The sequence below is a fragment of the Narcine bancroftii genome, chromosome 7 (assembly GCF_036971445.1).
Source record: "Narcine bancroftii isolate sNarBan1 chromosome 7, sNarBan1.hap1, whole genome shotgun sequence".
NCBI classification, from domain to species: Eukaryota; Metazoa; Chordata; class Chondrichthyes; order Torpediniformes; family Narcinidae; genus Narcine; species Narcine bancroftii.
The window spans coordinates 3823428-3847644 of record NC_091475.1 but is presented as its reverse complement, the minus strand read 5'-3'; the positions used below and the strand labels follow the sequence as shown (position 1 = coordinate 3847644).

At 39.0% G+C, this 24217-nt stretch overlaps 1 protein-coding gene across 1 annotated transcript in view; it reads right to left on the bottom strand.

Moving 5' to 3' along the window:
* LOC138738416 (suppressor of tumorigenicity 14 protein) overlaps window positions 1-24217 on the bottom strand; it is a 48653-nt gene that overhangs the window by 5187 nt on the left and 19249 nt on the right. Inside the window, exons 10-17 of the mRNA XM_069888567.1 lie at window positions 23471-23583; window positions 18286-18419; window positions 17503-17607; window positions 15749-15856; window positions 11065-11199; window positions 3107-3290; window positions 1423-1694; window positions 738-874 (exon numbers count right to left, since the gene is read on the bottom strand). Of these exons, the coding sequence (XP_069744668.1) occupies window positions 738-874; window positions 1423-1694; window positions 3107-3290; window positions 11065-11199; window positions 15749-15856; window positions 17503-17607; window positions 18286-18419; window positions 23471-23583 (1188 nt within the window). The remainder of the gene's footprint in view (window positions 1-737; window positions 875-1422; window positions 1695-3106; window positions 3291-11064; window positions 11200-15748; window positions 15857-17502; window positions 17608-18285; window positions 18420-23470; window positions 23584-24217) is intronic.

Genomic DNA, 24217 nt, shown 5'->3' with positions numbered 1-24217 from the left:
AAGCCACGCCTACTGTCTGGGCCTTAAAGGGTTGTGTCCCTAGCCAGGTCGGATCATTCCGGACTGGTCGGCCACCTGTGAAGAGCTCCTGTCTTTTGCTAATAAAAACCTTGGTTTGGATCAACAAGTCTTTGATTCTTTTGACGAGCTCTACAGTCTGGCAATGGAGAGAGATTGGGTAAACTTGTGTTGTTTTCTCTGGAGGCTGAGGGGAGACTGGATTGAAGTTCGTAAAATTATGAAAAGCATTGACAGGGTAGACAGTCAGAATATTTACTTCAAGTTAAACAGGTCACACAATAAAGGGCATGTGTCTAAGGCGGATTGTTTCAAGGAAATGTGTGAGCAAATTATTTTGAGAGTGACAAGTACCTGGAACAGGCTGCCAGGAAGAGTGGTGGAAGCAGAAAAATAATAGCATTTATCATTTGCAAGCAGAAGAGTTTTAGTTTGATTTAGATTGTGTTCAGCACAGATACATGGGCAGAAGAGCCTGTTCCAGTGCTGTAGTACTTTATGTTCTGTTGAAAGCATAGGTGGACACATTGTATTCTTATATAAAATATATCATTTGTAAAAAAAAAAAGAACATGATTTGGCCATAAATGCAAATCAGATTCTTCTTTTAAGATGTGGCCTTATTAAAGATCCATCTTTAATCAACAGTAAAAGCTTTAATATTTTGGTAGCAGTGTACTGATGGTTAATAATTTGAATTGAAATACAAGGCCTCTTACCTGGCATGCATCAACTCCACCATGAAGATAGCCTGCACAGAGCATTCTAGAAGTCACAGAGTTCTCATATAGCTTGTTACAAATACCAACTGGAATAATTTTCACACTAGCCTCCTGAAGAACAGTGGCTAGTTCACCTAACAAACATAAAGGGTTTTGTTTACCAAATATTATTCATAGAATAATTTGATCAATTGTTCACAAACTTCAAAAAGTTATTTTCTTGCACTTAACAGTGAATGCAGAAGCTTTCAATTGGTCTCTCCATCTAATTTCACTTAACTCATGCATTTCTGTGTTGACTAATACTTCTAATTGATACACATTTCGGACCCTAGGATTCAAGGTATGAAGTGTAACATTTTAACAGCAATTAAATACATCTATATATAAGGGTCTAGATTTATAATAATTGTGTAATTATTAGCATTCATCTTATTATATTTGAAGCTACATATTGTCAAATGTAAAAAATCAAGTAGCTTCTGAAACGTGACATTAGTTTTAAAAAAACAAATTAATATTTATTTAAAGTACTCACAATATTTGAAATCAATGAATTGACAATTCATGAATGATCATTGATGTAATTTACTTGCATTTTAAGAAGAATGCACATAGAATTTCAATGTATTAATCCTCGGTTCATTTCTATTTGTCAATAACCTTTTACAATACATCATACCATCTTCTCCCAGGACGCCCCAGCCAGTAACGTAGCAATTTGCAGTAGTACTGAAGACATGAGTAGTGGCTGGTAAGCAGATAGGTTGAATGGAATCGCTGAAGAAGACAGACGTCTTCAATTGCAACAGTGCAATGTCATAATCTGATGTGAATTCATCATATTTAGAGTGAGTCACAATTCTACGAATTGATCTGGTCACTATCCTGGAGTTCATTCTATTCATCAACTGCAAGCCCAGATATGCAGTCCAAGCTGATGGTGTGGAATATCTATAAAAATCAAGAAAATAATCAACTTTGAATACAAGCTTGCTCATCCACTGAAATTTTGATTCAAATAATATGTGCCATCCAGACCAGAAAAAAATGGATTGTTTGCTCTACAAATGGCAAGTTATCAAAAGTTGAAAGTTCAAATTTATTTGGAGTACATACATGATATCACATACAACCCTGAGATTCTTTTTCCTGCAGGCCAGGCAGAATTAATAATTACCATGAACTGTGAACTGTACTCAAGAAGAAAAAATGTTCACAAAAGAAACAAATGCAAACAAAAAAGAAATGTAAATAACATGATTATGCAAATAGCAAAAAATAAATATTCAGTAATAAATATGGAGCAAAGAGTCCTTAAACAAGTCTCTGATTGAGTTAGTTGTTTAGGAGTCTGATACTGCTCGTTTGTAATCACCAAGAAAAAGGACAAGGTCAAGGAGGGGAATGTTCAAAGTGGTGCATGTCAATATTAAGAAAGAGGTGGCGTTCAATGTCATGTGTCATACAAGGGTTGATAAATACCCTGGATCAATTGAGATTTATCTCAAGATACTATGGGAAACAAACAGGACCAGTGGAGATGGGCAAAAATGTCAGCGCAGTGGGATGCGCCAAATGCCGCACAAGTCTATGAATCTTAGAAGCAAATTTGTTATTTCCTCTTTTCCATTTTTGGATTAATGTCCGCTGCAACCTCAAATATTTCTCTTTTTGTGGAACATTATTTTGTAGGGATGAATTTATCATTCTTGGCAACTTTTCATGCTGCTTTATCTTTTTAAGTCTAAGCATTCTATTGCTACAGTATTTGGCACATCCAGTAAATGGGCTTCCCTATCTATAATTTTGCATTCATAAAAGCTTATAGTTGGAAATCATCAGTTAAGAATGTGAATTTCCTCAATGCACACTCTTGAACAACAGCAGATGTAACAACATGTTTACTCCTGACAAGGATTATGGACAGTTGCATCAAAATATTGAACTTTCATCATATACTTGCTAAATTAATAGGTTTGACTATTCACAGAATTCTTTAAACATGTTTCTCCTTCAAGTTATAGAATTATGTAACAATTCTGAATGAAGAAGGCCACTCAACCCATCATGTATGCACTGGCGAGACGGTACACTAAAGCATAAATTGATTTACCTAGCATTAAATATTTTAAAGTCTTAGATGCTTACATTCTTGCATTAAAATAAGAATCTGCATTTGATTTGAATTTAAGCACTTCTGACATTGAAATTTTATTAATAAGCTGCTTAATTAAAACTAAACCACAAGAAATAATGGTCAGAGAGCTCCAACTCTTAAATTGGATATGACCATGGGTATGAAGGAAAATAACCTTTGCTGCGGTGACAAAAATCAGGACGCCAATTATATCATTTCAACGTACCGTATAGAGTCCGAGTCTTGGAAGCAATGGCCTGCTGAAACAAGCCAACGGTTTGAGATGATGGTTGCTCCACATATGTGACCATACAATCCCATCTGCAGACTAACTTGCCAAGGCCATTTTCCATTCTTGGCATCTTCACCCCCAACTATTTTTGTTTTCTTGGATGGGCTTCTTCCACATCCTGAAACAAATTTGGAAATATGTTTTTCTTTCTGTGTTCCAGAAATTTAATTTTGAAGAAAAAAAATGGTTTAATCGAATGATTTCAGGTTTGATTTCTGAACTGCACCATCAATTACTCCAAAGACAGAGTGAGAAATAGGCTTTAATACACTTTATATTGTAGCTGGCCCGACTCCATGTGCTCGAATGAATGGATAGGGGGAGGGAGGGTGACCTTTATGGCCATGTCACAAGGGAGGAGTTACTAGGGACCGAGTCATCAGTGGGCGGGCAGTATATACATATTACCACAATTTAATAAGCAAAGGTAAACATTAGGGTTAGGGTTAGGTGCTAGGTTGACGGACAAGACCTCCAGGGTAGTGATCTCAGAATTGTTACCCATGCTAGGAGGATAATGCAGCTTAACACATGGCTAAAAAGATGGTGCAGGAGGAAGGGCTTCAGGTTTCTGGATTATTGGGCTCTCTTCCAGGGAAGGTGGACCTGTTCCGGTGGGGTGGTTTGCATCTGGAAAGGTAGTAGACTGATATCCTTGTGGGAAGGTTTGCTTGTGCTGCTCCAGTGGATTTAAACTAGATTTTCAGGAGGAGGGGAACCAGTGCCAGAGAAGATTGAGAAGTGGAGGAGGGAAAATATTATGTTAATGCAATGCTAGAAGTCAGCAGGTTGAATATGGTGGAAATGCTCTTAGGTGCAGCTATTTCAATGCCAAGAAGTATTGTAGGAAAGGTGGACAAGCTAAGAGCATGGATTAGCACATGGAATTATGACACTATGGCCATTAGTGAAACTTGGGTGCAGAAGGGCATGACTGGCAGCTCAATGTTCTGGGATTCTGATGTTTTAGATGCAATAGAAATGGAGGGGAGAAAGGGCATTGGTTGTAATGGAAAATTTCATAGTTGTGCTCAGGCAGGACATGGGTAGAGCTGAGAAATGGGAAAAGTATGACCACACTCATGGGGTTGTATTATAGACAGCCCAATAGTCAACGAGAATTGGAGGAGCAAATCTGTGGAGAGATAGCAGATGGCTGCAGGAAAAATAAGGTTGTGATAGTAGGAGATTTAAACTTTCCATATATTGACTGTGACGCCCTTACTATAAAAGAGCTGGATGGCTTGTTTGTCAAATGTGTTCAAGAAAGTTTTATAAATCAATATATAGAGGTTCCAACTAGAGAGAGTGCAATACTGGATATCTTATTAGAGAACGAGGCAGGACAGGTGACAGAAGTATGTGTCGGGGAACATTTTGGGTCCAGTGACCATAATGCCATTAGGTTCAAGTTAATTATGGAGAAAGATAGGTCTGGGTGTCAGCTTGAGATTCTAAATTGGAGAAAGACCAATTCTGAGGAAAAAGGAAAGGACCTAGAATGCATGGATTGGGATAGATTGTTTTCAGGCAAGGATGTGCGAGGTAAGTGGAGGACTTTCAAAGGTGAAAAATTGAGAGTAGAGAGTTTTTTATATTCCTGTCAGGATCAAAGGCAAGGTTAGAAGGAATGGGGAACCTTGGTTTTTGAGGGATATTGGGGATCTGGTGCAGAAGAGAGGTGCATAACAGGTATAGCACATGAAGCAATGACGTACTTGAATATAAAAAAAATGCAGGAAAAAACTCAAGTAAGAAATCAGGTAGGCTATAAGAAGACATGTAGGCAGACAATGTGAAGGAAAATCCTAAGAGTTTCTAAAGGTATATTGAGAGCAAAAGGGACGACACTGGACCCCTTGAGGATCAGAGTGGTTGGCTTTGTATGGAGACAAAAGAGATGGGAGAGGTGTTATATTTTTCTGTCAGTATTCACTCAGGAAACAGGCACAGAGTCATGGGAAGGAAAACAAGCAATGAGGTCATGGAACCTATACAGATTAAAGAGGAAAAAGTGCTTGCTATCTTAAAGCAAATAAAGGTGGATAAAATCCCCAGGTCCTGACAAGATATTCCCTTGGACCATGAGGGAGGCTAGTATAGAAATTATAGGGGCTCTAGCAGAAATATTTAAAATGTCTTTAGCCACGGGTGTGGTGCCAGAGGATTGGAGGGTAGTTCACGCTGTTCCACTTAAAAAGGCTCCAAAAGTAACTCTGGAAATTATAGGCTGGTGACCCTGACGTCAGTAGTAGGTAAATATTGGAAGGTATTCTAAGAGATCAGATATACAATTATTTGGATAGCCATGAACTGATAGTCAACATGGCTTTGTGTGTGGTAGGTCAGGTTTAATCAATCTTATAGAGTTTTTTTGAGGAGGTTACCAGGAAAGTTGACGAAGGAAAGGCTATGGATGTTGTCTTCATGGACTTTGACAAGATCTTGCATGGGAGGTTGGTCAGGAAGGTTCAAACACTAGGTATTTATGGTGAAGTAGTGAACTGAATTTGACAATGGCTGGATAGGAGAAGCCAGGGAGTAGTGGTGGATGGTTGCTTCTCAGACTGGAGGCTTGTGACTAGTGGTGTGCCTCAGGTATCAGTGCCGAGACCTTTGTTGTTTGTCATCTATATCAATGATCTGGATGATAATATGGTAAATTGGATCAGCAAATTTGCAGATGACACTAAGATTGGAGGTGTTGTGGACAGTGAGGGTTTTCAAAGGTTACAGAGGGATCTGGATCAGCTGGAAAAATTAGCTGAAAAAAAATGGCAATTGAAATTTAATGCAGACAAGTGTGAGATGTTGGATTTTGGAAGGTCAAACCAAAAGAGGACATACTCGGTAAATGATAGGGTACTGAGGAATGCAGTAGAACAGAGGGATCTGGGAATAGATACATAATTCCCTGAAAGTGGCATCACAAGTGAATAGTGTCATAAAGAAAGCTTTTGGCATATTGGCCTTCATAAATTAAAGCATTGAATACAGGATTTAGGATGTTATGGTAAAGTTGTACAAGACATTGGTGAGGTCAAATTTGGAAGATTGTGTGCAGTTTTGGTCACCTAACACTACAGGAAAGATATCAACAAGATAGAAAGGGTGCGGAGAAGATTTACTAGGATGTTGCCCGGTCTTCAAGAACAGTTGCAAGGTTAAACAGGTTAGGACTTTATTCCCTGGAGTGTAGAAGAATGAAGGGAGACCTGAAGGAGGTATTTAAAATTAGGATGGGGTTGGACAGAGTAAATGTTGATAGGCTTTTTCTACTAAGGGTAGGTGAAATACAAACCAAAGGAAAGAGTTAAGAGTGAGAGGGGAAGCATTTAGGGGGAACTTCTTTACATAGAGTGTGATGGGAGTGTGAAATAAACTGCCAGATGAAGTGGTGAATGCAGGCTCAATTTTAACATTTAAGAGGAATTTGGACAGGTACAAGGTTGGGAGAGGTACAGAGGGCTATGGACTGGGTGCAGGTCAGTGGGACTAGGCAAATAATTGTTGAGCATAGACTAGAAGGGTCAAAGAGGCCTGTTTCTGTGCTGTAATGTTCAATGGTTCTACATCACATGCAAACCTGAGATTCTTTTTCCTACGTGCCAGGCAAAAGTTTTACTTGTCAGTAGTGTAAATACTCCATTACGTTGAGATTATATGATAGAGTTTTCAGAAATGGATGCATTGGCTGTCTGGGCATTGTAAATGTTATGAATGCATTACCAATCTCAAAGAGATGCTAGATTCTACTGAACATTACCAAAGATGTTTGATAAGACAAATGGCTGCTTGAATTTATAATCCTGAAGTTCATGCACTTTGGTCAATTGGATTTCTATAGAATTCTAGGCATTTACATCCTAAATTGCTCATATATTCCTAGATGGCTCCTGCAAGTGTTGATGTAGAGGGAATGAGAAAATAGGCAACTAAAAATAGGGATACAACAGGAAATCCTGAAAACACTCAACAGATTAAATAGAACTTATGGAAAGTGACACAAAGTTAATGTTTCAGGTTCAAAACCCTTCACTGAAGGCAAGAGGGACAAAAAGAAAGCTGCAAGTCTCCTCATTTAATGGCTTGTCCTTCACAATTCCAACAGAATTCTACCACTGGACACATCAATCCTTCCCTGCCCATTTCAGCATTTCAAGAGATTGTTCCCTTCTCTAGTCCGCTTGTCACATTGCCAGCCCCCACTCCCAATCTTACAGCACATCCCCATCACAAGACTTATAACATTTGTCCTTTCCTCTACTCATCACAGATCCAAACTGTTCTTGGAGGTGATGCAGCAATTCACTTGAACTTCTTGCAATCAAGTGTATTCCCACCCTGATCCATTGGTTCACACCCTCCTGGACTTTTATAATAAAATCCAAAATATCAGGAACATTATCTCATCTTCTAGCAAAACTGTGTGTCCTTTGAGACCGACCAAAACTGTTTCCTCACTCACAACAAGCCATTTGGGCTCAATATTGAATTCTACAACTGCAAATTTCTCTGCATGTTTAAGAACTGGCCATTTCCGCTGCCAGCCTTTCATCTCTTGTATTGGCTTAATTTTTCACTCTCCTCATCACATAGCTCTGATCCAATTTTTCATCTTTCTCACTGCCTTTGGCCAGACTACTTCTGCATCCTAACCCAATGGCAGCACTTGCCTTATTCATCAGACCCATCTTTTTTTTTTCCTCCCACACCTTTTCTCCCTGCTTTGACAAAGGGTCTTTAACCTAAGACATCAGCACAGTTTCTTTTGAAATTGGTGAACTTTTAGAATTCTCCCCCAGAGGACTATGGAAGCTCAATTGCTATATTCATTTCAAATGAAGGTTGACAGATTTCTGGCATTAAAGAGTATCTAGAGGTATAAAAATTAGGCTGGAAAATGGTAATGAGGTGGAAGATCAACCATTATTTTGATGAAAGGAAGGGTGGCTTCAAAGGCAACTACTCCTGCTCTGAATATTTATGTTCTTGTGTTCTACCAAACTATAATGTTGGGCACACTGTGCACTAAATCTCTGGGTGTCAGCATGGCAATCCATGAAGCAGATGACATCTCCGACATTTTCTCCTCTTTATGTATCCTTCAAGTTTGAAATGGATATCATTTGATATGCTGATAATTTACACTTCTGAAATGGGATGGATCTGAGTAGTGAGTATAATATGACTAGTCTTGGAATGAAACAGAAAATAACTTTTAAAGTGTTAGTAGCATAATATTGCATTGTGATAAGGCATGGTGTCTGATTGCAAAGTGACAAGGAGCTTACCAAAAACAATTGATGCACAAGTATGAGAGATTAGAGATAACAACGTCAGACGCAAAATATATGAAAGTTGTCATGGTAGATTTAAAGCTATATATTGATTGACCAAATCAGGTTGGTTGAAGTATCCTGGAGAAGGAGTTCGTGGAATCCATCAGCCTTTTCTTGAACAGCATAATTACGAAAGCTAAAATGGAACTTGCTATCTCAGATCTGGTCTTGTGCAATGAGCCAGGTAAAATTAATGATCCACTCAGGGATCCACTCCGAAAGAGTGGTCAAGTATGGATGGATTTCAAATGCAGAATGGAGGGTGGGAAGGATCTAAAACCATTACCTTTTGCCAAAACAAAAGACTACAAGGGAATGAGGGAGGAGGTGGGTATTGAAGACTGGGACACAGCATGGATTCAGGAAGGGTTGGTCATGTTTAAATAATTTAGTAAATTTCTTAGGAAATATAATGAGCTCAATGGACAGAATGGAACAGGTGGATGTGGTTTACCTAAATTTTCAGGTGGAGCGAAACACACAAGTCTACAGTTGCTGAGATTGTAGAACAAACACATAGATATGCTGGAGGAGCACAGCCAGTCTCACAGCTTCCATAGGAGGGAAAAAATATATTGCTGACGTTTCAGGCCTGACCACTTCTTCAAGGTATAAGCAAAAAGCAGACAGGCATCTCAGGTGTTTTCTGGTGTTCAATACGGTGCTACACAAAAGACCTGTATAAGGTAAGGATGCTTGGAGTTAGGGCCAATGTATTAGCATGAATAGAGGATTGGTTAAACAATCTGAGAGTTAGGATAAATGTGTTTTGCTAATTAGCAACCAGTGGTCATTGGTGTACTGCAGGGATTTTTGCCAGGCCCACATCTGTTCACAAAAGTAATACAAAATGAATTGGAGGAGGGGACCAAGTGAAGTATATCCAAGTTTGCTCTAATGACACTAAATTAAGTGAAAATCCAAAGAGGGTAGCAGAGACAGAGTCTGAGGAAAGATAGGGACAAGCTAAATGAGTGGGCAAGGATCAGGCAGTTGGAGTACAATGTTGGTCAATGTGAGGTCATCCATTTTGGAAGGAAAAATAATTCATTGGACTATTATTTAAATGATTAAAAATTGCAGCATACTGTTCTGCAGAAAGTAAAAACACACATAAATGCTGGAGGAACTGCCAATCTCACAGCATCCACAAGAGGGAAATGTATATCAGCGATGTTTTGGGCTACAGGCTTTCTTCAAGGTATAAGTAAAAAACAGGAAGGCATCTGAACAAAGGTAGGGGGAAAAGAGTCCAGACCACATTCAAAATATATTAATTATGACAAGAGGAAAGGTAAGAATTGATCTTGGCCCTGTGAAAGGAGATAGATGGAAGCGAAAGAGAGAGAGTCAGATGCTGTAGTGTGTATATGTGATTCACAAAAAGTTAGTTTACAGGGTTCACTTGGGATTGCTGTAAATAGGAGCATTTTCTTTTGCTGCCTTTCATCTGAAAAATACTTGTAATAAAAATAAACTGCACCTATTTTGTGTTGCGGTAAAGCATTAACAATTGCTCCTTTGTCCAAAGGAAAAAACTGTCGTTGATTATATTTCTTCTGGAAAGATAGCAATAGAAGATGAAGGCCCAGTAACACTAAAAGAAATCCTCCCTTCTGTTGACCATATATCCCATTGTATTTTGACCATTTTATTAGATAGAGATATTTTTTCCCCCAAGTTCCAAATAATCTCAAAAGGATCATTCCCCAGGTTTTCAGTAATTAGAAGAACATTGTATTCCATTGATTTGGTTGAGAAATGACACACCTGGCTTTTTCAGTATTTTAATTATATTACCCATGAACAGCATGGCAGAGAACCAGGTGATATCATCATCTCCATTAGTTCCAGGTTAGGGAAATCAAAAAGCATTTCTAAAGCTCTGTACATATTTGCTCTATGTTCTTAAACAGCTTTGCTATCAATTTGTAAGTTTAGTAAGGACTTCTGAAACACTCATTTTACTGTCAAATCTCTCTTGGGTTTTGTCTTTAGGGGAGGACAATGTCACATATTGTGAAGCTGGCTCTGATGTTTAACTAGAATTTCTCAAAACAATAAAGTACTTCTATAAAAGTTAACTATTTTACATAGCTAGTAACATTGAAATACTGCGTCACAATCCCACTGTTATCTTACAATTCAATACACACAGATTAAACTCAGTGCTAATATACTAGCAGAATTACATAGAGACAATTTAATGACATGCACTGACAAACAGAATACCTAGGTCAGTTCAGTGGTTATCAACCATTGGGCCAAAGCATGTTGCCATGTGGGTCTTGAAATTAGATAAAGATGTATTTCTTACAGAGCTGCCTAGGACTTGAAAGTATTGCTCAGTCATTGCCACCAGTGGATCATGGCATGTTAGGCCAAAAGCCAGATGGGCCTTAAACCAAAAAAAGGTTGAGGACCACTGGTAGTGTAACAAAGAGATGCTCTCTATAGGTTCACGAATTAGACTAATAAAAATATTTCCAGCAAAAGTGACATTTAATTGTTCTTTCTTATCTACTGCTTCCACATTTTACCTCAACATACCACAGCCTGATTCATCTGAACCATCCTGGCAGTCCCTTTTCCCATCACACTCTGGATTGATTTTATTCAGACATTTTCCATTTTGGCATTTATATGAAGACAAGGAGCAGCCTTTATGGACTGAAGGGAAGATCACTGGTGAAAAGAGCATATCCAAAGAATAACAACAAAAATTACTTTTCATAAATTTAAAAACATGTAGAGCTTCTTAAAAAATATTTCAACTTTACTCACATGCTCACCAATTGCATGGAAAAATACTGGTCATTGATAAATTGCTGACAAGATACAAATTAAATGCAAATCCAATTCAATAGCACCATCTACTGGGGCTCTCAGAAACATCATGAAAATATTTTTTAAATTTGCATGCTTTTTAGTATCAGAAAGGTTCCAGCTCTCAAATCTTTATGAATACACCCATAATTCAAGATATTTAATACTTTTCCTATTCATTGAGCACATAGATATCTTGTTTACCTGCAGTAATAACTTGGCTGTGAATAAATCCATGCACTTGGATCTAACTACACAAATATTTTCCACATCAAGCAAATGGTGACATGGGTTACAATAATACTCACTGACAACACCCCTTTTATCAGCAGGTCACCTGCACAGTTTCAATCTTCATGGTCGTGCAAGAACTTACTTTTCCCCAAAAAATAACTTTTCACATTACTTACACATTTGGTGAAATGTTTTCTTTTACACTTTGAGAAGTTAAGTCCATTTTCTGCCAATGTTTAGAAGATTTAGAGAATGTCAAAGCCAACCAAAATATCAGTAATGCAAGGTGCAGGTCGTGCTGCTACCTTAAAGTTCCAGTGATCCAGGCTCTACTGTTGACTGTGTCAAGCTTGCATATTCTCTTTGTGATTGCATGGTTTTCCCCTGGAGATTTCCCATTTTACTATATTCCTAAAATGTGTTAGGCTCATTGGGCCACATTGTATTACAATGTAAGTGGTTGATGGCAGAAATTGGGAAGGAGTTGTTGGGCATGTGACAGAGAATACACTGCTTGTAATTAAGTGGAAAAATGAATTGGTAGGAGCTGGCATAGACCTCATGGCTGAATGGCCTCCTATGCTACAAGAAAATGAGAAAATTTGCCACCACTTTTAGTGCTAAAGTGGTGAGTTAGTTAGGGTTAGTTCATTCTCATTTAGTTTAACATTTTATCTCACTCTGCTACTTGACCAGCCTGCCCCTGAAATGTATTTTTTATGGTCCAACTAATATTCAGCTGGAACAAAATGCACAAAAAACTGCAGATAATAAACTACTCCAATAGAGATGAGAAGAATTAGCTAATCATACTCAGTAAAAAATCTTCAACTTGAAACATCAACTTTGATTTTCTCTCTACAGAAGTTTCTGACCTCTCAATATTTCAGAATCTTTTCTTTAAAACCAATCAAAATCATTGATTTCACACTGCAGGAATTATCATAATACCTTGAGCTCCTGAATTAATTAGATTATAAACAAAACTTCTGAATGCCTTTATACCAATGTTATCTTTGGAATAACTGACCATATTTATTGCACAACTATGTTAAAAAAGATTTGATAATATTTGCAAGGTTGCCTTACATTGAATTAACTCACATTTGGCTGCCTTTTTCAGTTTGAACCACACGTGTCAAACTCTGGCCCGCGGGCCAAATTTGGCCCACGATAAAATTATATTTGGCCCGCAAGATCATATCAAAAATGTATTAGAGGTGGCCCGCTGGCCGCCGCGCCAGTATAGCGCATGCACAGTAACTGCTGTGTCCCAGGGTGAGAGAGAGAAAGAAAAATCCTGGTCCTTGAAAAGTAGTGGTGGGTAGTTTTATAAACACGCTGTCGTGTCCCCCCGCCCACCCCCCCCCCACCGCAGCGCGGCCTGGCCGGTGTCAGGGGAAGCCAAGGCTGCTTCCCAGCGCCCGGAACCCCAGTGGCACAGCGTTTCTTGGAGCTGCACTTGGAGTCGGGACGCCGGAGGGAAGATTGGGGCTTCCCACCGGGCGATGGGGGCGCCGGCCGCCGGTCACCCTGCGCCTTCCCACCGGACCAGCGGCGGGTGCCCGGAGTACACGTGGAGAGTGAGGCTGGTCGGGCAGGTAGGGTGGAATCCCCCGCCAATCTCGAGAGTGGCGTGGGCTGGATCAGGATTAGCCGCGCTCACCTGCTCCTCCACCGCTGACCGGGATCCCAGCGCGGTCCTGAGCACGGAGACTGCCCTGGAAAGGTCCTGGGACACCGGCACGGAAAGAAAAGGGGGTCCGGGAGAAACTCAGCAGGTCAAGGGGGGTCCGGGAGAAACTCAGCAGGTCAAGGGGGGTCCGGGAGAAACTCAGCAGGTCAAGGGGGGTCCGGGAGAAACTCAGCAGGTCAAGGGGGGTCCGGGAGAAACTCAGCAGGTCAAAGGGGGATCCGGGAGAAACTCAGCAGGTCAAGGGGGGTCCGGGAGAAACTCAGCAGGTCAAGGGGGGATCCGGGAGAAACTCAGCAGGTCAAAGGGGGATCCGGGAGAAACTCAGCAGGTCAAAGGGGGGTCCGAGAGAAACTCAGCAGGTCAAGGGGGGGTCCGGGAGAAACTCAGAAGGTCAAGGGGAGAGGGTCCGGGAGAAACTCAGCAGGTCAAGGGGGGTCCAGGAGAAAAACAGCAGGTCAAAGGGGGATCCGGAAGAAACACAGCAGGTCAAGGGAGGTCCGGGAGAAACTCAGCAGGTCAAGGGGGGTCCGGGAGAAACTCAGCAGGTCAAGGGGGGTCCGGGAGAAACTCAGCAGGTCAAGGGGGGTCCGGCAGAAACTCAGGGGGGCCTGACCTTGCCAGGACCATTGCCCACTCCCCCTCCCTGCCGCAGGCCGACCCGCGACTCACGGTGACGGGGCCGCTGATCCGCCGAGATGCCGCCCTGCAGCGAGAGCCGATGCCTCCGCACTGTCGTTGTCCAACCCGATCGCCCGCAAACCCCGCCCTCCCGCACACAGGCCTGAGTAAGGATTATGAACTTTAATCTCAGGATAAAATGATCTTCCAATAGTTTCATGTCACAGTGATAAATATATTCCTGGTTAAAAATGGTCCTGCACCTGGATACAAGCTCATTAGGCATAAAACTTGAAAAGTGTGTAAATCAAAGGATATCTGTACCAATGGAAAAAGGGCATGGCAAATAACCCTGCTAGAGTTCATGCCCACAATCAGTCACCCATTTGATTGTTTCAGGAATCATGTTATTCTCCCACATTCTCAGATTTTACTATTCGACAGCACACTAGCAACATTTGACAAATCCTCTATAGAGAAATATTATTGATTGAATATTTTATTTCTCATTTGTTAATGCTTCTGGAAAGAGTTTATCCAAAACTATTATTAAACATTTATTTTAATAAGAAAAAGTTTAACATTACATATGTTGAAAGAAGAGAAAACATGCAGATGTTGTTGAAAATTTTCAATAAATATTTAGTTCGGCCCTCAACTTAGTCCAAGTTTTTAATTTTGGCCCTCTGTGAATTTGAGTTTGACACCCCTGGTTTGAAGAGTTAAATTCCATCCATTCACAAAATTGTAAATGTTAGAGTTTACTTCCTCTTTTTAGTCTTTAGCAAGGGAACCCCAGATGTGTATGGTCCAGTGATTATTGGGTGATCAGCAGTGGAGAGGGTGATCAAATTTAAATTCCTGGAAGTCTCCATCTTGTAGGCCCTTCCTTGGTCCCAACATTCTAAATGTCATGGAGAAGCAAGCACATCAGTGCCTCTATTTTACTTATGGACATTCAGTATGACATTGGAAACTTTGGCAAACTTCTATAGATGTGTTGTGGAAAGTGTGCTGACCTCTGCATTATGGCCTGGAACAGGGGTATCAATATATGTAAATGGAAAGCCATGTAAAAGCTAGTAGACCCAGCCCAAGACATCACAGGCAAATCTCTCCCTATTCTTGAGAAAATCTACGCGGATCTCAGCTGTCAGAGAGGAGCAGCAATCTCAAGGAGCCACATCCCCCAGGATATGCTCTGTTCTCACTCCTGCCATCAGGAAATAGGTACAAATGCCACAAGAAACTTACCATTCATTTAGGAACAGTTGTTACCCCTCCACCATCAGACTTTTAAACAACACTCAGAGATTCGTTGAAGGACTCTTACTTTGCACACTATTTATTACTGAATATGTTTTTCTGTCGGTGTACAGTTTGCTTACATTTCTTTCTTTTGTGCATGCTTTTTCTAAAGTATAATTTACACTACCAATAAGCAGAAATTCTGCATGGCTCACAGGGAAAAGAATCTCAGGGTTGTATGTCGTGTCAAGTATGCACTGACAATACTTTGAATGAACTAGTCCATGGCATTCTGAGTTAACTGCCCACAAGGACACCATGAGCTCATCTTCAAGTGAGAAGTATTATCACATCTGAGTTGTAAGATCATGAACGATAATGCTTACGAGTTTATCACACCTGCAGTATCACTCCTAGTAGTTTGTGCTGACTGAAGCCTATCTACGAAATCTACCGTAAGTCATAAAGTCAACCTTGTTAAAAGTTTAGACCTGTAAAAAGTTGGAAAATTCAAAGAAATATGGACTATTTCATTCATGCATTGAGCCGTTATTTATTTCTAAGTAGAATTATCATAAAATAAGATGAAAGTTAAATATAAAAACCACATACTTGTTTTTGTACAGTTTAGTTCATCACTTTGATCTGTGCAATCACTTATTCCATCACAAACAGATCTGTGTCGAATGCAAGTACCACTTGGGCATGTGAAATAGCAATCTGCAATTATATCAAAAACAAGTGATAGTGGGTACATTCACAAGGTCAACAAGAAGTCATACATTAATGAGGCCAACATATGTTGAGTTTATTCAAAGCTGGCCTGTTTGGTGATTGTTGTCAATTGGGAATAAGTATTGGTAAAGAAAAGTGAGCTCCCTAGTGTTCCACTTTGATACCCATTCCCTACAGAGGTTAGAGCGTTGGTCTTGTAAACCAAGGTTTGTGAGTTTGTTCCTTGCTGGGGCCTGATTTCTGTGAGGGGTGCAGGACAAAGTAGAAACTCTCCATCTTCCTTGAATGTCTTTTAACAATACTGCTCTGTAAGGATTAACCCCTTGAAGTCCACATAAATCAGTGAGAATGTAGATGGAAAAGGACATCAAAAGAACAAATGGGGAATTGAATTTTCATGCAACAGCCTAGATATGACAAAATATTGTTTTGTTCATAGATAGAAATTAGCATACTGTTCTGCTGGCCGTATATCGGAAAAATTGGAGGAACAATTCAGTTGAATTTTACCAAGAATGAGCAAATGTGAAGGAATTCTTGAAAAAAAATTAAATGGAATTCCAATGAAGTTCACCAAATAATAAGATTTGGGATTATAAATTAATGAAATAGTTTTGAATTGGAAGTACCGCTGATATGGGAATCAGAAGCAAAAAAAACAATCTGCAGAAAGAACTTAGTAGGTTGAGCAGCATTGGTAGGAGAAGAAGAATGGTCACTGTTTTGGGGCACAACCCTTTGTCAAATTGTCAAATGTTCCAATTGAATGGTTGGCAAGTGGTTAAAAAAAAAGGCTAAAATCCAATTGTCATTTCAGGTATAAACCAACTGAGAAATGTCATTGCAGAAAGTATCCTTATCGCACAAATTCTTTAAAATAATGTCAGGTGAGGCAACCCTTATAAAATAAACGAAAAGAAAATACGAATGAATACAAGGAAATGAGAGTAAGAGTTTTGAGAGCGAGCAACAATGGAATGAATACTGTAGTTTGTTTCCGTGCCCTCCTTTCTATATGCAAAAACTGAAGGTTAAAACTTTCTTGTATTTCTTTCTCCCCAAATAGATGAGTACATTGTATTAAAACACATACACACAAAAATAAAAATCAAGCAACACCAGAACAGAATCAATGAAAAGGGAAGTACAAGAAGAGTTCTAGATTGCTAGTTTTTCTGTCTCTTGATTAAATTGAAAAATATCCACCCCACAATCAACCCCTAGTATCCTGCATTTCTCCTTATAACACCATTACTTTTTCCATTGGAATATCCTGGCCAATTTATGCTGCATATCCTTCGACTTCAAAAGTCAATTAATATCAGTCTCAAATTGATTCACCCCTTTTTCGATCATGGTGCAGTAAGATCTGTGAAATTGATTCTATTCTTTTATCAAGAATGCTTAAATTTACAATCCTCTAGGATACCTTACCATCAGAAAACTGATACTATACAGCAAGATCTCAAGTCCCATTAACTCCACAAACTGCAGACTTTAGTCTTTTAAGTAAAACACAAAGTTTGCATCTCATTTTTTTTTTTAGATTTTTTGAGTATTTATGAATATTCTACCATTTGATTACTCTTTAATAAATAGCAGTTAATATAAGAAGCAATGAAAGAACTTACTGCATCTTGCTTCATCCCCGCCATCGAGACAATCGGACCATCCATCACAGTGATTCTTTAAAGAAATACATGATCCGTCCTTGCATTTAAATTGGTTCGGGCATGCTGGTTAAATAAAGTTTAGTAATTTTGGTAAAATGGTCAACTTTCTCCGCAATATAACTTGTAGATGCAATATGTACCTGAGTAATAGACTTTAACAAAATAGTTTTTTTGTTGGTGGTTTAGGGATGTATTTATTCCAGAATGAATATGATACTCAATTTGTATTTAAAGGAAAAGTCTTGTAATTATGTGGTGTTCTCTGCAACTCCCAAACATTCAAAAAGAACTTCCAACGAAATACTGATGAAGTGTTCACATTGTTGGAATCTATGAAATATGGAAAAAGAAGGATCCCTGCAATAGCAATGGTATAATTGTCTGATTAACCATTGTTGATTGTGGGACAAAATGTTAGACAAGAGAACAGGGATAACTTCCATGTAACTTTTTGAAATTTACCATGAAATCTGCTACTTTCACTTGTGAGCAAAGAGGGGGCTTCAATTTAAGAATTCAATTGAAAGTTGGCACCTTCCGCAATGCAACATTTTCTGAATACTGAAAAGTTAGTGGCAGGAATGAAAAGCATGCCATTATTTCCACAACTGCAAGTTAACATGAGGGAAGAAGCAACACAGGTAGCCTAGGCCAATATAAATAAAATATTAAATATCCTTATCTTTACTTCAGATGGATAAACATTTAATTCCTGCAAATTAAAGGGACAGGTTTACTTACGATCCTCATGGCTAAAAGCTCTGTACTCCAAATAAAATCCTTTGTGGGTAACTGACTGATCAGAGGAAAACTTGATTTTGACAGATCTTCCATAAACTTTGTGGAAACCACCCTCAGTTACTCGGTTGCAGTATCTATAAAAGTAAATATATGATTAAGTGTCAAATGGCAACACCATATTTAACATTCCCACAAAATAACTTAAATCACTTTCCACATCATGTTTCATTTTAGAGATATTTTATCTCTCTTCTATGGTTTTATTCCATCACTCTTATTATTGTTGAATGCTACATCTGTTCTGGGAATGATTCATATTTCCAAGAAAAGGGTCTCTTTCTAATACATTGCCGAGCTGACTCCAAGTTCAACTTTTCACTTACAAGCATAACTGCATGAGATTCACAGCAGCAAAATTGTTATCAGTGAAATAAAGAGTACTAATGTTGATGGTCTTGAACTTTAGCCAGTTTTGAGATGCTTGTATGCCTGAAGATAATTCTAACAAGTCCCATTTCCCAAACTTGTTGAACAGCATGAGCATTCCAATCCTAGTCGCATAGTTCATTGATACAAGATTAGGAGCTGGAATGAACATCGAGATAAATTTGTTGCAGACTAATGTTAGGTAAAAACATCATGAGCTGGGAATGAAGAAGGAGTCACCCAGTGCTGGGCCGTAACAGAATGCAGATGTGACCTTGTCCACTCAAGATAAGCTTTGCACTAACAAGAATGATGTGCAGCAGACTAACAGAGAAGGGTAGCAACAGTTTATTCATTGGACAATGTCACGGTATGATCATTTACTAAGTACGTATCCTGAGGTATAAAAAAAAACACCACTTGCTGATAACGGCAGAATGCGCCTTCTCCAACTAACACTGTTAGTTGCAAGTGTTACAATCCGGCAATAAAGAACAAAGAACCTTGATTTCGACTCAGTCTGGTGTTTGACTCACTCATTCATGAACAAAGCAGACCTAACACTAATCAGATTTGAAACAAATTGCTGAACATCGCATTTGGGTGTTGCTAATATAGTTTGAGTAACCTAAGATGTGTGCGCTCTAAGGACAGAGAGAATAAACCAAATTTAAAGCAAACATTGGATTTGCCAGATCATCCTTTACTGAGATTCAGGGTGACGAGTTGGCGCCTTGCCCTTCAACGTCTTTGGGAAAAGTGAACAACTGGCAGAAGGAGAGTCCAACTAATGAATGCAAACACCATAGTTTCCATGGCATAATTGTGGCTTGAACGGAACCAAAGAAAGACCATGATAAACACAAGCAACCAAACAGTGAAAAGGCTATTGGAAAGAACAGTGAAAACACAATACACGTGATATAGAACTTCTCTGTATGTCTGTATAGATTGAAGGGAAAAGAACATCAATATCATTGATGCTGGTGCTGTAGTATCACTGATTCATGAGCAAGAATTTATGTGATATTACAAAGTGAATTTGAAGTCACTGCCATGACAAAAGATAAAAAGAACATGAAGTTAATGTGAGAAGCAATGGGAGTGAACAAAGCTTCCCCTTGTTGTCCCAGGGTGAGGGTCAAATTTAATCATCCAAAACTGAAGATTATAAACATGGAGAAATTGTCTGCATTTGTACTGCCAAGTACCCCCAAGGTTTTTCGTTATGAACTCGAAAGTATTCAAGGCATCCAACCCAAAATTCAGCTGGAGCAGTATTTTACATTCTGATTCTTCAAAGAACAGTCTGTATCTTACAGTCTGAAGGAAAAGCATGGGAAACATGTTTAGTTGAACTGGACAAATTTATTGTTTGGACTAGTGAAGACAAGATGGCACCATTAGGGTCTATAGTGATCATACGTACCTACTCTGCCATTCAATAAGCTTATAGCTCACCTCTAAGCTTCACTTTCATAAACAAATCCTATTTTCCCTGATTGCCTTAAAATATTGATCTTGGAATCTTAGACTGTTGATTTAGTTGATTATCTGGGATGGCAGATCCTCACATCCCTTGATTATGTCAAATTCTTACCAGGATTTCAAGTTATACAAAGGCCCAATGAAAAATTCAGCAATTGATGCTAACTTTGGATTGTTTGCACACGGCAGATTTCCACAGAGCTTGGCATCAGCTGCGGTATCTTCCCGAGATTGTTTGATCAAATATCTGCCCGTCTTCCAGGCACCTAGATGACATCTTGGTGTCTAGAAACAGAATGGGAACACAAGAAGAATGCTGCCCAGTTGAGGACAAAAATCCAAGTGCTATTGGATTCATGTAATTGGATTAGCAGACAGTTGAAAACCTGTTGATATTCTTGAGCTATTGAATCTATTTTCTGCTTTCATTAAGAACAGTTTTGCAATCTCTGCACGAGTTTCTGAATGGAAGTGAATCGCTTATCCATTATGACTCAGTGACAGTGCAGTTGCTATGCGGTGATGCACCAACTTACAGCATTTGTGTGGTTTTCTCACATTATATAGAGAATTACTGCTGCTTTCTTTCCTTCCAAACCAGAACAGCTTTACTCACAACTGGGTGGAAGAAATACGGCTACTATCTGCAAAGTGACAAAGTTCACCAAGTACTTGCCCAAAATCCTTTTGCATATTCACAGAAATCTCCGCAAGGTATTTTTGGAGAATCCATCGATGCCCTCAGAGAAGGTAGACTGCACGCAACAAATTCCACCATTCATTAGCATCAGTCAATGCACTGATGCACTGAGCTGACTGCCAGTTGATGTGCATGCATCTAAGGTCCCAATACTGGTTAAGATGATGTCACTGTCGGAATACACATGTAATATTCCAGGCACACATCAACTTCTTGCCACGCAGATGAGACACGGCCATATCTCTTCATTGTTACACGAATACCAACCAGCAGGGAAGTAGAGAGCAGAGTTGACATATTATTACCATATTACAAAAAGGTACGGGTATAAGAAAAACAACCAGAATTATAGGGTTCTCTGGGAATCCAGAGTGGTTATGGCTTCACAGCAAAGAACAGCAATTCTGAAGCACATGCACAGAAGTGCTGGATTAAGTAAATTGTCAGAAGTTTTGTCTAGTGGCCTGGAAAAGGCTTGCAGATGGAAACAATGAAAGAATGTAAACAGTTTCAAGAATCTACCAATCTTCTCAGACCCTGGCCTTAGCTGAACAATGCATTTTGAGGATATGTGAATTTTGCAAGTCCACTAATGGGAAAAGTTATGATTGTAGAAGATGTACTTTCTAAGTGGACGGACAGTTCTGAACTAACAATTTCAAGCTGACAATTATCTTTCCAGCTTTTAATCTTCCAGTTTTCTTGGGGTAAACAGAGACTGGAGTTGAATTTATTTTCTCAGAAAAAAATTGAGTTAAGTTCCATTGTAATCAGATTCAAATAATTTGGTGGAAAGATATACTGAAACACGTCACTACAGGGGTAATGTAGGCAGAAATTACATGTTTATTACAAAACTAGAATACATCACATGCACCTACAGAACAGCTAACATGGTATTTTATATATTAATTTATCAACATCTTTGTCCAATTCTGGGAGGAAACTGATGTAATAAATCTCACGAGACTTGGACTGAAATGTACAATAATTGGGATCTTTTCATTATTAATGCCCTTTAATAGCTGAGCAAGAATAAAAATAGTTTCCATCACAAAATGCCGTAATTTTAAACTGTCCAATTGTGAGTGTTGGTTTTGTTCAATATTTGATTATGTAAAGCACCTGAAGAGATGAGGAACAATACAATGGAGATGGTGTGAAGCAACAGAAGAGTTTGTTTAGATTTTCTTGAGACATCCTATTATACTGAACATGATTTTCACCAAGAAGAAATATTTGTTGAATGGTGAGAGATTGAGTATTGTTGACATTCAAAGGCTCAGAGTTTGCTGAAAGCCCCCATGCAGGTGAATCGATCGAACTTAAAACAGGAGTAAGAAGGTCTTTACACTGTTGTGTAGCTTTTTGGAAAGACACCTCCTGGAGAATTGTGTGCAATTTTTGACTCCCTACCCAATAAAGATGTATTGGCCTGAGAGGGATTACAGTGAAGATGTACTGGACTGATTGAATGGATGCCAGATATGCGATACGAGGAGAAAATGAATTGTTAAGGCCTGTATTCTACAGAGTTTAGAACAATGTGAGGAAGCTTTATTGAAATAGGAGTCACAGTCTCAGAATAAGACAATTTAGGGTTAAGATGAAGAGAAATTTCTTCACTCAGAAGATGAATCCTGGGATTTCTCTATCTTTGAGAGTTGTGGAGATTCAAGTTCTTGATTTCATTCAAAATAGAGATTTATAGATTTCTGGATACAAAGGGAATCAATGGAAAAAGGGAAATTGTGATCTTAATGTATGGCAGAGCAAGATCAAAGAGTCAGATGGTCGACTGCTGCTCCTGTGTTTTTTTGAGAGCTTATCCTTAGGTTGGAAGGTTGATTGGCCACTGTCAATTTACCCTAGTGTATAGGTGGGTGATAGAATCTGGGGGGAGTTGATGAGAAGGTGATCAGAATACGAGTTGGATTAGTGTGAATGGTGCTTGATGGTCAGTCAGCCAAAGGCCTATTTCCATGCTGTCTGACTCTACAACATCATAATTCTGATTTCAAGAATGTTGGTAATTTAGTGGTCTGCAGTCATACATTTAAACATCTGTAAATAACAAAGAAAGCTTCTCATTCTTAAAAGCTATGAATAGTTCAGCTCCTGACTGTCTCTGCAGAACAGTGGAGGTCACTCTCATGCAGACATGAGGCAGGTGTAGGGCTGTCAGCTGATGTCAAATCTTGTCTGGAAACCACTTCAAAATATTTTAAAATCCAAGACAAGAACACTGATGTTGATTGGCCACCACTTGCAGTGGGAAACTAGGAGGCACTGCTGCCTTTTAATTTATCTACTGAAACAAAGGCACAACAGCATAGCATCTGAAACATTTCATTTTCCTGCGACCTTTCATGACTTCAGAATATTCCAAATTATTTTACAGACATTGAATTTCTGGCATTCAGTGTTCGCGAATCGCTTTTCAGTGGATTAGTTTCCTTTTGTCTACCCTATGTAATTTTAAAGACCCTGATAGGATCAGATGTTCTCTCTTCAATGTATATTTAAAATGCTTCACTCATTGTAATAAAATTCTACAATCTACTGTCTTACCTGATTCCATCAATCTCCAACCAGTCTCTATCACAGTAATTTGAACCTTGGGATCTCTCTTGGATTTCCAAAACAATAACAGATAGGGCTATAATATATCCTACAGCAGGTGTCTGTTAAAGAACATGACACACATTACATTTGATCAATAAATACATTTGATTTTGAAAGTGAGTTAGAAATGTACCAAAATATCTAACTAAGGCAATCGCCGTGTAAAGCAGAATGCAAACAATTTCTAGACAAAATTTCCATTAATTAAAATTTCAGGATGTCAAAAGCTTAAAAGAGATGACACTCCATTAGTTGTAAAACATTTTTTAGCATATTAAAAAATGATTCATTCTAATATCGACATCAATTCATTCCTTGCTTAAATTTTTAAAAGTCTTATTTTACTATTATTTCTGTTGGTGGTGAAATTGAAATGTTCCATTTTCAGACATTCAACCACCTTACTATTTTTCATTCAGTTTGTAAAGGTGGTGCTGTTGTTGTTAAGGAAACAAGAGTCAATGTGGTCAATTTCTCTACACTTCCACTTCCCACTAGGATGGCCTATGGGCACACGATTATAGAAGACCAAGCCAGTCCCCATTTGTCGGCACTGCAGATATTGATTCAGTGCATTGAATACTGTCATTGTTGTTTCCTGCTTTCTCCCTAACCTTGCTAAGTTCATAAATTTGTGAACAATTTCCACATTTCTTATCTTCCTCTGGTCTGCCTCTGGCTCTGGCTCTTCCC